General features: G+C 41.3%; 1 protein-coding gene across 1 annotated transcript; it reads right to left on the minus strand.

Moving 5' to 3' along the window:
• Positions 1 to 1,160: 1,160 nt before the first annotated feature.
• Positions 1,161 to 13,768, minus strand: FBL (fibrillarin). Its single transcript, XM_058195869.1, has 9 exons — positions 13,680 to 13,768; positions 13,452 to 13,514; positions 11,111 to 11,287; positions 6,484 to 6,578; positions 4,650 to 4,820; positions 3,582 to 3,714; positions 2,719 to 2,831; positions 2,379 to 2,524; positions 1,161 to 1,362 (listed from the first exon to the last, which is right to left on the minus strand). Exons 1-9 carry the CDS (start codon positions 13,687 to 13,689, stop codon positions 1,329 to 1,331), a joined length of 942 nt encoding a protein of 313 aa, XP_058051852.1. The 5' UTR covers positions 13,690 to 13,768; the 3' UTR covers positions 1,161 to 1,328.
• Positions 13,769 to 14,056: the final 288 nt, after the last annotated feature.

Here is a 14,056-nt window from a genome sequence, read left to right on the forward strand (position 1 = left end):
GATGCTGTAGGATGGAATCTGGTGGCGTTACCTATGGATGGTGCCATTGCAACATGCAGTGGTTGTGTGTCAGGGAAGCTTTTGGAAATAACTAGTGCATCTGGACCAGAGGATTTATATATATATTTTAAAAAGGCAAAAAAGAGCTATTCTTTTTTTATAATTCTTTGGCTACTTACAAAGAACTGGGGATGCTACTTCTGAGGTTTGGCTCACTTTGCTAGTTTATTACAGAAACCCTAGAATTTACAGCTCCCTCTTCACACTGTTCTTTATTCCTGAAATTAAACTGCATGTCCAGGTTTTTTTCCTCTTTAAGATAGTAAATGTTTGGATTATAAATGGCCAAACAGCTATCGCATGCACTACAGTATCTACCTCATCAACCGTGAAAATCTGTTAAGAGTTAACAATCAGCAAGGACCAACAGATATGATTTCTAATTCCCATAAATCTGGGATTTGTTTTCCAGAAAAATTCTACATAAATCACTTTTTTTTTTAAAAAAAAGCTACTTTTTGTAAGGCTTTTGCAGTATTAACAGTTCCTCCTACATTCCAATTTGGCTTCCTGCCCCACTTTTATTATCAATTTGAATGTTAATCTGAACTGTTCCTGACCAAGGCACTGGGATTTTTATTTTTATTTTTTTGGCAAGGCTTTAATTGGAGATGAGAGTCAGTTTGGTGTTAAAGGCATCCAACTAGAAACCAAGAGATCATGAATTCTTCTGCCTCAGACATGAAACAGCTCAGGTGATTTTGGGCCAGTCAGTCTCTCTCTGTCTCAGAAAGAAGACAATGGCAAGCCATTTCTAAACAATGTTGCCAAGAACATTGCAGGGATCTGCCCATGCAGCTGCCAAGAAAAACAAACAAATCTGAAAATGGTCAACCAAAAATCAAAATGGAAATAAATTACCTTAACATCTAACAGGCAACACTTGTATACACATTTCACTAATCTTTAACGTTGTTTTATGATGGGAAGTGTTTTAATACTTTATATACAGTATTTTAAAATGGCGGATGCAGATACTGGGCAGGATGTAAGCACGGTTAATGAATGAAAGAGTTGGACCAGAGTTCCTTGAATCAGTCTGATTTGTTAATTTTTTGCAAGTCTTGCCTCACCCTCAAAACTACAAACAATCTAGCAGGTCTCTATATTACTTATTTTAATATAAAATGTACACATTTCAGAATGCCACGGAACATAGATGCAGTACAGCATCTTAAGACTGTTGAGTCCCAGGCAGTAGCAAGAATCCTGACATAAAAAGAAGTAAGAAAAGTCCTTTTGCCCCTATAGCAACAGGCATCAATTATTTATGTGTTTTGCTTCTTCGGTTTAGGTGGTGGCCTGTAAGAGAAGGAAGATTAGATTAATTTTTTTAACGTTTATCAGCAAAATAGAAAGGAGAGCATCTGTTACCTGAATTGGAAATAAACAGCGACACCTCAACCCTTTGTATGTGGCAAAACTAGCCAATGTACAATATTTTCAGCCTTTGCCTACAGAACTTTATTAATAGTCTTCATTCATAAAGTCTATTTGAATTCCAAAGTTTTATACAGATTCAGAGGTAATCTTTGAACAATTATCCCAACATCAGACTTTGCTATAGCTGCAAAGGAGGACCCAGATATGACAGCAATAGTAGAGGCTGGTTTTCCAGGAGGCAGGAGATAGTCCAACAGGGAGCCAGAAAAAATATATGCCCAAGCTTATCTCAAGTTTGAATGAATAAATGGCCTTAGGCCAGTACGTCTTTGATTCATCCCATGTCATATTGTAAAGAATAACCGCATGCGCTATATGCCTATATACCTTTCCTGATATCATCCAATGAAAGGGAGAAGCATTAACAAAAAAAGGCACTGGGAGAGAGATATTTCTCTTCAATCCACACAATACTAGATTAGATGGACAAGAAATGCTATTATTCGGAACCAGGTTGACATAAGGATTACAGGTCTGAAGGTTAAATGAGATAATGGATATTTTGAACGTCTATGGAGATTCTCAGCCATCCAGGTCATGGTTGTCCCAAAGGCGCTTTTTTCAAGAGGCAACTGGACTTTCTGGTTTTTCTTTGAAGGTTGGTTTGGCTTCTCATTCAAAAAGCTTCTTCAGCTCTTTTGGATGAAAAGCAAAATGTCTTCACAGAAAAAGCAGAAAGTCCAGTTGCCTTTTGAAAAAGCGCTCTTGGGACGATATTTTGAATGATTCTGGGTAAGCGAGGGCATTATAGCTGCTGTTGTTGGAGGGTGGATAAGATGGACGAACAGATCATATTTTACTGGCAACTAAATACTACCTTCCCAAATCCCGGGAAGCACTTGGAATTCCACCAGTAGCCTCTGGTTTCCCCATACCTGTATATGCCAACCACCACAGCATGATCTCGCTCGTATGGCTCCAAAGTCAGTTGTTCCTGGGGTTTCATGTTTTCCTGCTGCATTTTCTTTACTTCCGACGCAAAAACTGCTTCAGGGGCCGCTGTTGAATCAATACAGTTGGCCTGGAAGACAGGGGAATGAATAAGCACACCAAATCCTCAGCTCCAACTAGATTAGGGAACACCTTATCACTCCCATCAAATACAGGAATACAAAGCAGGGATCGCTAACAACGATCATACCGTGAAGATGTTCCCCTATTGGCCCAAGATTCTACAGCCAGAAAGTAAAACTTAAATCAAGATTAAAGCCTTACTTTGATGGAGATAACAAAATGACCACCGTTCTTCAAAAAGTTGTGTGCATTTAAGGCAACGATACGTGACTGATCAGGCTGAGCCACATCTGCGAAAATGACATCCACCATGCCTGGAAAGAGAACAGGTACATCAGAACATCTACAGCAGGGGTCTCCAACCTTGGCAACTTTAAGCCTGGTGGACTTTAACTCCCAGAATCCCCCAGCCAGCAAAGCTGGCTAGGGAATTCTGGGAGTTGAAATCCACCAGGCTTAAAGTTGCCAAGGTTGGAGACCCCTGATCTATAGGCAAAGCCTTTAATTTATAACTTATGTTACAATTAATATGTAATCATATACCTTATTAATCTTAGTTAAGTCTCAACCATGGCAACTTTACAATGGGTGAAATTCAACTGTCAGAATTCCCAAAGCAGCATGGTACCAAGGGTTAGAAGAACTAACCTTATTACAACACCCACCCAGATTGGGGAAGTTGTAGGTCAACCTTGAAAAGTGTAGGCAGTTAAGCTAAATGGATGCCAACAATGAATTTTACATATCCGCAATGTAAACAGGTTTTGAAGATTCCTACCGCTTTCTTTTATTCTTAAAATTCTGCTATTCCTTTTTGTTCAAGGCGTAGGATAGAGCACAGGTGGGCAACTAAGGCAATTTTATGACCTGTGGAACTTCAACTCCCAGAATGATGTCTCGGGAATTCTGGGACTTGAAATCCACAGGTCATAGTGTTTCCATGGTTGCTCCACCCCAAAACCCGGAATAGAAGGAAAAGGAATACAGGGACTCCCCTCCAAGAAACTCTTAAATTAGAACACATGGGTCTCTTTGGGCAGGAATCATAACTTTACATCTCTTACCAATCAACATGCGATATTTGTGTGGGTGTCGTGCATCCTCAATGACAGGAATGATGTTGGTCCGTTTTTTTGCTACATTGATGAGGTCACGTCCTGAGCGATGGGAGAACTCCACAGCATACACAAGCCCTTCCTGTTTAACCAGAAACAGGAAGGAAGGAGAATCGGTGCCTTGCTCGGCTACATATATACGTATATGGAGGCTAACAGACAAAGTATTCATATCTTTGGGAGTGCTCTTAAATGAAACTATTTAAAAGTTAATTATTTGGAAGAGTAATGATCAATCCTACGCAAGTAAGTCTTCTCTGTGTTGCTTCCCTTGATCTTTTTCTTTAGCTAGGTATTATTGTAATAGCTCATCCTCACAATTATATTTATTTGATTCAGTATTACGGTAGATTTTTATCCCCCCTTTATAGCATTACTTTATAAGTAACTAAAGGCAGCAAACATACCTAATACTTCCGTTCTATTATTCCCCACAACAACCCTGTGAGGTGAATTGGACCGAGAGAGGAGGGACTGGCCCAAAGTCACTCAGCTGGCTTTTATGGTTTCCAGATCAGTACCTTAAGCACTACACCAACCTGGCCCTCCATGGTGGATCCCCAACTGGGAACCATTTCTCCTCATCCCACATCTCTCTTCTGATATGCAATTGAGGAAGAGACTGTCTCCACTCATCCCAAAAATCTAAAAATGAGGTCCAATGCAATTTTTTTGACTGAGGCCAGTCAAAATCCATGGAAATGCATTAAGGCAGGGATGTCCAAACTTGGCCCCTTGAAGAGTGGTGGACTTCAACTCCCAGAATTCTCCAACTAGCAACTTGCTTAAATTTATAGCTCATGCTGGCTGGGGAATTCTGGGAGTTGAAGTCCACCACTCTCCAAAGGGCCAAGTTTGGACACCCCTGCATTAAGGCTTAGGAAAATTGCTTTGCTTAACGATTCAGTAGGAATTAACTGCGATACAACTGCAGATGCAGCAGCAGCCTACAGCAAGGATAAGGCACATTTAACTCAAGTTATTGTCGCTATTTTGGCGTCTGAGCAGTTTTCTTACCGGTCCCACTATGTCAGAAACATGAGACACCGTTGTTCCTGATGCTGCTCCCAAGTATAAAACTTTTGCTCCTGGTTTGATATGAATCTGATCAATGCCTCCGAGGATGGCAGCAGCCAACTTAGAACGAAAGGGGTTCCAGGCACGATATTCCACTTTTTTTTCACCCTCCTGGAGTTGAAAAGCAAAGCATCCTGGATTGAGAAAGAATCCTTTGGGACATGCTTCTAACTTGACCATTGGTAGTTCTCAACTTACGGTCACAACCGAGACCAGAATTTCCATTACTAGGCAAGGTGACTAAAGGAATTCTGCGTGATTTTACGTCCTTTTTTGTCAGTTAACCAAAATCATTAGTTGTTGAGTGAGCTGTGCAGCTGCTAAACCAGGGGTAGTCAACCTTTTTATACCTACCGCCCACTTTTGTATCTCTGTTAGTAGTAAAATTTTCTAACCACCCACCAGTTCCACAGTAATGCGCCGTGTATCGTCTGCGCATGCTTCTTGTGCATCATGGATTGGGTTGGGGGGGGCACTGGTTATAGCTCTGCTTGTCTGTTACAGCTGGGTGGTGTGGGGGGAGATGTGCGAGCTATTCTGGGATGAGGCTCTTTTGTTTGCGGTCGCACTATAGCGCCATTTAGTTTCACTTACGTAGCGTGAAATAAACTTATGCGCGGGCAATACAAATAGTATATGTTCAGAAATTTAAATTGTCACGGGGAATTCTAATGAAAATGTTTTTAAATAATGCTATGAACATTTTTTAAAAAGTCAATTAAATTTTAAAAAAAGGAAAGTGCTTCAGTATCGGACAAAACCCCTACCGCCCACCATGAAAGCTGGAACGCCCACTAGTGGGCGGTAGGGACCAGGTTGACTACCACTGTGCTAAACAAATCCAGCTTCCGTCATTGATTTTGTTTGTTGGAAGCTGGCTGGGAAGGTTACAAATGGTGATCACATGACCCCTGGGATGCTGCAACCGTCCTAGGAAGATTGGTTGTAAATCACTTTTTTCAGTGCCACCGTAACTTATAACTGTCTCTAAACAAATGGTTGTAAGCCAAGGACTATCTGTATTCCCAACAGCACTTACAATCCTTGGGTTAATCTAGCGAAAAGAAAGACTAGGGGAGACATGATAGCAGCGTTTCAATATTTGAGGGGCTGCCACAAAGAAAAGGGGGTCAACCTATTCTCTAAAGCAGTGGTCTCCAACCTTAGCAACTTTAAGCCTGGAGGACTTCAACTCCCAGAATTCCCCAGCCAGCAAAGCTTGAAGTCCTCCAGGCTTAAAGTTGCCAAGGTTGGAGAACCCTGCTCTAAAGCACCAGAAGCAAGGAAAGAAATGGACGGAAACTCAACAAGGAGAGAAGCAACCTATATCTAAGGAGAAAATTTGTTAACAGTGAAAACTACCAATGGAGCCTTCAGAAGTAGTGCGCTCCATCTCTGGAGGCTTTTAAGAGGAGGCGACTGGACAGCCACTTGTTTGGAAAGGTTTAGGGTCTCCTACATGAGCAGGAGGTTGGACTAGAACAGGAGAACTAGCAGGCCGTGGCCTATTTGCAAGTGGGCTGCGGACTGGCGTGCACACGTGCGACTTGACACGGTAGGCCAGCGGGCACACATGCACAGTTCCACTTGCAGTCAAGCTGAGTATGCGTGTCGGTCCACCACTCATAAGAATTGAGCTGCGTGCCTGATTCTCCAGTTGAGGACTGGTGGAGTAGAAGACCTCCAAGGACCCTTCCAACACTCTCATTCTACGTTTCCTCTTTGCAGGTGTCCCAATGTCTTGTAATTTTCCAAAGCACTCCCTGATACTCACCTCTACAGATATTCTCTTCTCTCCATATACAGATTCTCCAGGTACCAGATTTAGTGTGACTAATGCATCTTCTTTTCCTCTGCAGATGAAGATGCCTAAGTATACAAAAGATTAATTAATATAGTAGTGATAGAGATTTAAAGATTTGAATGCCTTGGCTTCTAATCAACATTCTAAGAGCAGAGTTTGTAGAATATGAGACAGAAGGAGGAAATATAGCTGCTATTTTCCCGTCCTTCAGTTATTCCCAGGCAATTCTTCCTTATTAAAAAAGGACCAACGGTATACAAATAAAGCCCTAATCGTGGATCCATAACTTAGATCCCATGGCCGGTTATTCAAAAACAAACCTTAACTAGGTTCAACTAGGTTTATTCTCAGAAAAGCAAGCACAAGACTACAGTCATCATCTCAGACAACAGCAAGGGGACCATGGGCCTATTTGGTCCTGTTGCTGCTACTTTCTAAGTTTGTCAAGAAGCCAAATGGAAATTTCAAATAACATTAATAGGAAAAACAACCATCTCTTTAAAACACGTCTATGTCAACAGCTCGTGAACTCTCTTTCCAAGAATTTGTAACAGACATACTATGCAGCCTGTGTTTATTTGTATTCCGAGTAACGCATGAAGCTTATTATAGCTCGGAATTTAAACACCCATGCAGTAGCCATTGGTAACAAGGGATCACACAGAGACACATGCATGGAATTTTATACAGGCAAACGAGCCGGCTGGCAGAGGCGAAATGGGGGAGCTTTCTCCCTCTCCCCTCAAAATTTGGCATGGAAATTAAACTGGATACCACCCTGCCTCTCATGCTTAACACTGACAGGGACAGAGCAAATAACTTAAAGGGCTTATTTACAACAGGGACAACCAGAATATTTCCAGATTTAGCAGCTTCTTTTCAAAATCCTGTCAGATTTATTATTTTCCAATGGGGAAAGAAAGTGTTATATTTCTTTTAAGTTATGAAAATGAACGTCCCAAGTTCTGCACTTGCTTGGGTTAACAATGGCTTCCTATGATATTACTACCGGTCTTTAAAATTTAAAGCAACCCCCCCTTTTTTTTAATTAAAACACCACTACGAAGACAATATTAGAGACAGTGATTTCTTTTCAAATAGCCCAATCTAGTTGGAGCAGTTTCAAGCAATCAATGCACAATGAGATGCTAGAATTACCGTATTTTTTTGGAGTATAAGACGCACCTTAGTTTTTGGGGAGGAAAATAAGAAAAAAGCTGATTGGCAGGTGGATTGGCCTCCCTGAATACCCCCAATCAGCTGTTCCCAGAGATGAATTTTAGCAACAGGTTCCTTGGTTGTGAGCTCTGTGCCTTGCTTTTTTTGGCTTTTTTCCCCCTGCCTCTGAAACTCCATTTCAGAAAAAACTTTTTTCTGCCTCTGAAAGCCTCCGAAACAGAACTTCAGAAAAAAAGCCTCTGAAGCTCTATTTGGGGGCTTCTTTTTTGAAGCTCTGTTTGGGAACTTCTTTTCTGAAGCTTCTTTCAGCCTCTGAAATCTCCCTTTGAGAAGCTGGGTGGGGCTACATTAGAAGTATAAGACACATCCAAATTTTCACCCTCTTTTTTTGGGGGAAAGGGTGCGTCTTATACTCTGAAAAATACGGTAGGCCTTAGCATTTGAAAAACACATTTAACACATATGTTAAATATAGGTAATCCTTGGCTTACAACAGTTCATTTAATGACTGTTCAAATTACACTAGCACTGAAAAAAAGTGACACATTGACGGTTTTCCACTTATGATTGTTACAAGCATCCCCATGGTCATGTGATCAAAAAGACGCTTGGCAACGGACTCATATTTATGATGGTCACAGTGTCCCAGGATCATGTGTCACCTTTCATGACTTTCTGACAAGTAAAGTCAACAGGGAAGCCAAGTTCACTTAACTGGGTTAATAATTTAAACAACTGCAGCGATTCACTTAACAACTGCGGCAAGAAAGTTTGCTAAACGGGACAAAATTCACTTAACAAATGGCTCACCTAGAAGCAGAAGTTTTGGGCTCAATTGTGGTCGTAAATCAAGGATTTACCTGTACAATAAAAATCCAAGCTTTCTAGTACTCTGCAACAGGGGTCTCCAACCTTGGCAACTTTAAGACTTGTGGACTTCAACTCCCAGAATTCCTCAGCCAGTTTTGCTGCCTGAGGAACTCTGGGAATTGAAGTCCACAAGTTTTAAAGTTGCCAAGGTTGGAGACCCCTGCTCTACAAGATCATGGACTTGTGAAGATTCTAAGCATTTATTAGGGAAAGAACGTGACTTAAGACTTTTCCCTCCTTGGAAACAAAGTACTGTTCTTTAAAAAATGGGTCAGAGGTATAGTGGAGACAGCCTTGCTCCCCATCAGCATATTCTTAGCAAGCTACTGTGAGAAAATGGCCTTTGAGTTCAAAACAAAAAAGCTTTCCATAAACCTCTGGTGGCTCAGACTGCTAAGACAGTCTGTTATTAACACAGCTGCCTGCAATTACTGCAGGTTCTAATCCCACCAGGCCCAAGGTTGACTCAGCCTTCCATCCTTTATAAGGTAGGTAAAATGAGGACCCAGATTGTTGGGGGCAATAAGTTGACTTTGTATATAAATATACAAATAGGATGAAGACTATTGCTAACATAGTGTAAGCCGCCCTGAGTCTTCGGAGAAGGGCAGGATATAAATGCAAATTTTTTAAAAAAACCAATATTCTACAATGAACAGAGCCTTGTTAAGCCTCAGCTAGCTAAAGCCTCTATTCCGGCCATCATTTTGGTCCCAGCTAACAAGCTATTATTGGAGAAGAGCCATGTCAAAGTCTATGGCGGCCAAAAAATATATATCCAGAATCTGAATCTGGTATAGTAGTGCCTTTTCTGATTGACAGATTTTACCCATACATACAGGTAGTCCTCGACTTACAACAGTGCGTTTAGTTCAAAGTTACAATGGCACTGAAAAATGTGAGTTATGACCGTTTTTCAAAGTTACGACCTTTGCAGTATCCACATGTTCATGTGATCAAAATTCAGATGCTTGGCAACTGACCCATTGTCCCAGGGTCACACGATCCCCTTTTGTGACCTCCAGACAAGCAAAGCCAATGGGGAAGCCAGATTCATTTAACAATCAAGTTACTAACTTATCAACTGCAATGATTCACTTAACAACTGTGGTAAGAAAGAGAAAATTACTCAAACACAGGCAACATTTTGACAGTTAAGGGCACATCTAATGTTATTTGAGACAGTAGTCAAGAGTTTTACAGGAAAGGTCATGATGCAAAATGGTGATGCCAGAATTTTTGAAGGAAATAATTCTTAGATTTGAGGAAGGAAATTTCTCTTTCTTTTAAAAACACTATTAAGTCTAGTTTACGATTTATTTAGGTTTTTTTCCTACTTGTATACTGCCAAATCAATACAGACCTGCGGTGGTTTACAAAATAGTCAATAGAAAACATCCATAAATGGTTAAAATGTCCACAGTAAGTGCCAATCAAATTAAAAATAACCAATTACTAATCAAGTTTGCAATAAATACAATAAAAAGAATCAAAATTATTAACAGAATCAAATATTAAAATGAAATAGCAAACTATTTGATCACAATAAATGCAATCAAAGAAAAGGAAATATAAATTATACATGTTTTTCAGCAGAGTTCCATCATATGTAACTCCTTTAGAAACTCCTTTCTAACTCCATAAGAAAGAATGTGGAGGAATTCTAAGGGAAATTATAGCGTATACATAAGCTATAATGGCAATCTGACTAAAAGAGATTTTAATCAACTATTTTGGAAGGCTGGAGGCACCACTGAGCAATAGTACCTTCTGTTTAACACTAGCCATCTTCCAGGAAAATCATAATGGAAAGGCCAATTCAAATGGAAGAGATAGATAGATTCCAAGCCACAGAGTGTTTTAGGACAAAACCAAACTTTAAATTGCCCATAGAAACCTACTGGTAACTCATGTAGAGCTCAAGTAATAATGTAATGTGATCTTGGCTAACATCTGTTAGCACCAATCTTCTTTCCCTGATATCAAAATTATTAACAGAACCAAGTATTAAAATGAAAAAGTAAACCATTTGATCACAATAAATGCAATCAAAGAAAAGGAAATGTAAATTATGCATGTTTTTCAGTATGCATAATTGTGCAAAGGCAGCCCCATGAAGCCACATCGCTATACTCTATAATCAAGAGGCATCGAGGATATAAAGCCAACATTGTGGGAAATTTACAGGGGAGTTTTAGTCTCTCCTCACTTCAAATCAATAAGAAATTGTACCAAGAATTTTCAACAGCTATCAGGGCTGCAAAAAAAGAGTTTCTGGGATTGCATTGTGTGTGGACCTCCAGGCTGCCTGTGCCTTTTCTAGACCAGGGGTCTCCAACCTTGGTCCCTTTAAGGCTTGTGGACTCAGCTTTGCTGGCTGAGGGACTCTGGGAGTTGAAGTCCACAAGCCTTAAAGGGACCAAGGTTGGAGACCCCTGGTCTAGATCAATGGCATTATTCCTCCATCAACTTTTTAGCAGAGAAAGCTAAAAAATAAAATTATATCCTTACATTTGAGCCAATATATGACATACTGGGCAAGTCTTACCTTCATGCCTGTGGGGCTCTATAGTCACCCTTTTGCCTCCTTTGAAGCCACCCCTTCCTCCTCGTCCTCCACCTCCTCGTCCACCTCGGAAGCCGCCGCCACCACCTCCTCTTCCACCTCGGAAACCTCCACCACCTCCTCCTCCTCGGAAACCTCCAGGAGATTTAAATCCACCTCCTATGAACAATGGGGAGAAACAGATGGCATAGACAGCACCTGGTCAGTATTAAACGACATCCCAAAAATCAACCTCAAGATAAAACCTGTACAGCCAAAAGTTTGCGACTAATATTAGCTTAACGCTTATGCCCAATGTGTTCCCTTCAAAACACAAGTTCTGTGAAAAGGAGACAACCTTTTTAACATTGTACTTCCAAGCCTAGCTTCTCTCCTAAAAAAATCAAGATTACATGTTCGGCAACATCTTATCACTTCTCTTGAAAACAAACCCATGGTGATAGAAAAGATTCAAACCTAGTATAACCCAATAGGTTATACTAGGTTTGGACTTTTATTTGTTCCACTGACAAATAACAGATTTGAACCTGGGCTACAGGACCACAGATTTAAAAAAAAACAACACCCCACATTTTCAGAGAAATATCTTTTAAGTTTTGCTGTTTTCTTGCAGATGTTTCATTGGCCAACCAGATAACATCAGAAGCAAACTAATATGGAAGCAAATAAGCTCAGAGAGCACCAAGGACAGTTCAACCCCAAGCTACAGATACTCTTTTCTATTAATATCTTTAAAACAAATTTAAGTAAGAACCATAAACCTATACTCATTTTGACAAGCAACAGAATAGGTAAAAGAAAAAGTGTACAGGTAATCCCCACTTAATGAATGCCCTGTTTAGAACTATTTGAAGTTACAATGGTGCTGAAAACATAACTTTACAAGCTGGTTCTTGCACTTATACCCTTTGCAGTGTCCTATTGTCATATGACCATCGCTTGTATGTTTCACAGCTGTCTTCTGACAAGTAGATTTCAGTGGAGAAACTGGCAGTAAAATCTCAAGTCTTAGTTACACAATGTTTCATATAACCATATTGCTTAGCAATGGCGTTGCTGGTCCCAATTACGATTGTTAAGCAAAGATTATATGTATACAATTATTATTACAACTACGTATTTGCAACAGATATCTAGTAATCAATCATTAAATAACCCATTAGTTCTTCAACAAATAGCTCCATTACTGCTGACTAGAGTTTAGAAAGCAACATTAGATTCAGATATATAGAAGCAGACAAAGGTTGCTCTAAGCAACAAACATTTCTACCATAATTATATTTGTTGATGTGGCATCACATCATCTTTTCGTGGTTGTGCTTCGGTTACCACACTAGCAAGGCCCAACGTGTAATCTCAGGGGGAAAAGTTAACACATCGGATGTCCGCCAGTTGCATACTGACCAAACTGTTAACAGAAAATGCAACTAAACATAACTTTCAGGTAAACAATGATTTTCACTTCAGCTCACCAAAATGGTAATGAGGAATCCATGAAGTGGTTGCACTAAATGTGAGATTTTGGCAGGTTCTTCTACAACTCTTCTCTGTGTGTCCTCTCTCTTCTCTCCCCCCTCTCTCTCTTTCATCTCCCTCTGTCCTCTCTTGCTGTCCTCTCTCTCTCTCTTTCTCTCTCTCATCTCTCTCCTCCCCACCCCTCTCTCATCTCCTTTTTTCTTCTTTCCAGAGATGCGAGGTTTTGACTGGAAGAATGATCATTAATTTGAAATTTATGTTCTCCCCCCCATTACTGAGTTGAACCAAATTATTATTTTGTTTTATTAACTGTTTTGATGGTTATTTTTGATTCATTTTAATTGTTTGCTCTATTGTATGCCACTCAGAGTCATGTTAGTAAGTTGGAGGGGGGAGATATACTTTTGATAAATACAATCTACCAGTACCCTTTGGTCTCCCCTACTTTCATGGTTATGAGGGAATGGCTTTGAGAGATCTGCAGCCTAGATAACGGTCTGACAGAGGCAATTTGAGCCCGAAAGAGGAGGAATGGAGAAAGCACCCTAGCAAAGAACCTTCTCCTAGTTTTCACGAAGAGTAAAATGAGGAGTACTTTCAGACTTACAAGAATGACGTTAGCTTTGCGAGATAGTCCACGCTAGAAGCACAATCATAATTTTAGATTTTTTTCCCCCCCACCGGAGACTTCCATTAACAAAACCTCGTAAGTCTGACCGTACACCCACTCTCACTCCCTCAACCGAGATCGAGGTGCCGGCGGAACTGCAGGCCGCCATTCCAAGCCCATCTCGAGATGCGGGGGAAAGAGAGAGAAAAAGAGAAGGAACTCGTAAGACTAACAGACCTCGTCCTCCTCGGAAGCCTCCGCGTCCTCCACGGTCCCCACGTCCCCCGCGAGGGGTAAAACCTGCAGGCAAGAGAGGCAGAGAAATCCCCGTCAGAAACGGTCACGAGCCACCCGTGTGCCCGAATTCCCTCCGTCCCCCACCAGCTGGGCCGCGTTAGTCGCCACACACAACCGCCGGGAAACCAACTCCGCCGCGGCGAAGAAGTTTCCTCACACGCGCCTTACCGGGCCGCATGTTTGGAGCGAGAGCACGCCGGGCACCTCCTACCCCACGCGCCTAAAATTCCAGGACAGGAAACGCCAACCGCGCAAGTCTTCCGACGTCATATGCCGCGGGTCGCACGGGAACTACGTTAAGGCTCGGCGCGCATGCGCGAGCGGGCGAGCGCCCCGGGCTTTCTGGGGAATGCAGTTTGCTGCAGTGATTTTCCCCGCCCGCTTTTTTTTTTTTTTTTGGCTCCTGGTCTCCATCGCTTCTTTCCTTTCACGTTCAAAACGATTTTTTCCCCCTCCCTTTGTTGTCTCCCCCCTCCCCGCAGCGGAGGCTGGATTAGGAAAGGATTTACTGATCCCTGCGGATCTACTTTAGATGCCGCTAAAAG

Source organism: Ahaetulla prasina, chromosome 10 (assembly GCF_028640845.1).
Source record: "Ahaetulla prasina isolate Xishuangbanna chromosome 10, ASM2864084v1, whole genome shotgun sequence".
NCBI classification, from domain to species: Eukaryota; Metazoa; Chordata; class Lepidosauria; order Squamata; family Colubridae; genus Ahaetulla; species Ahaetulla prasina.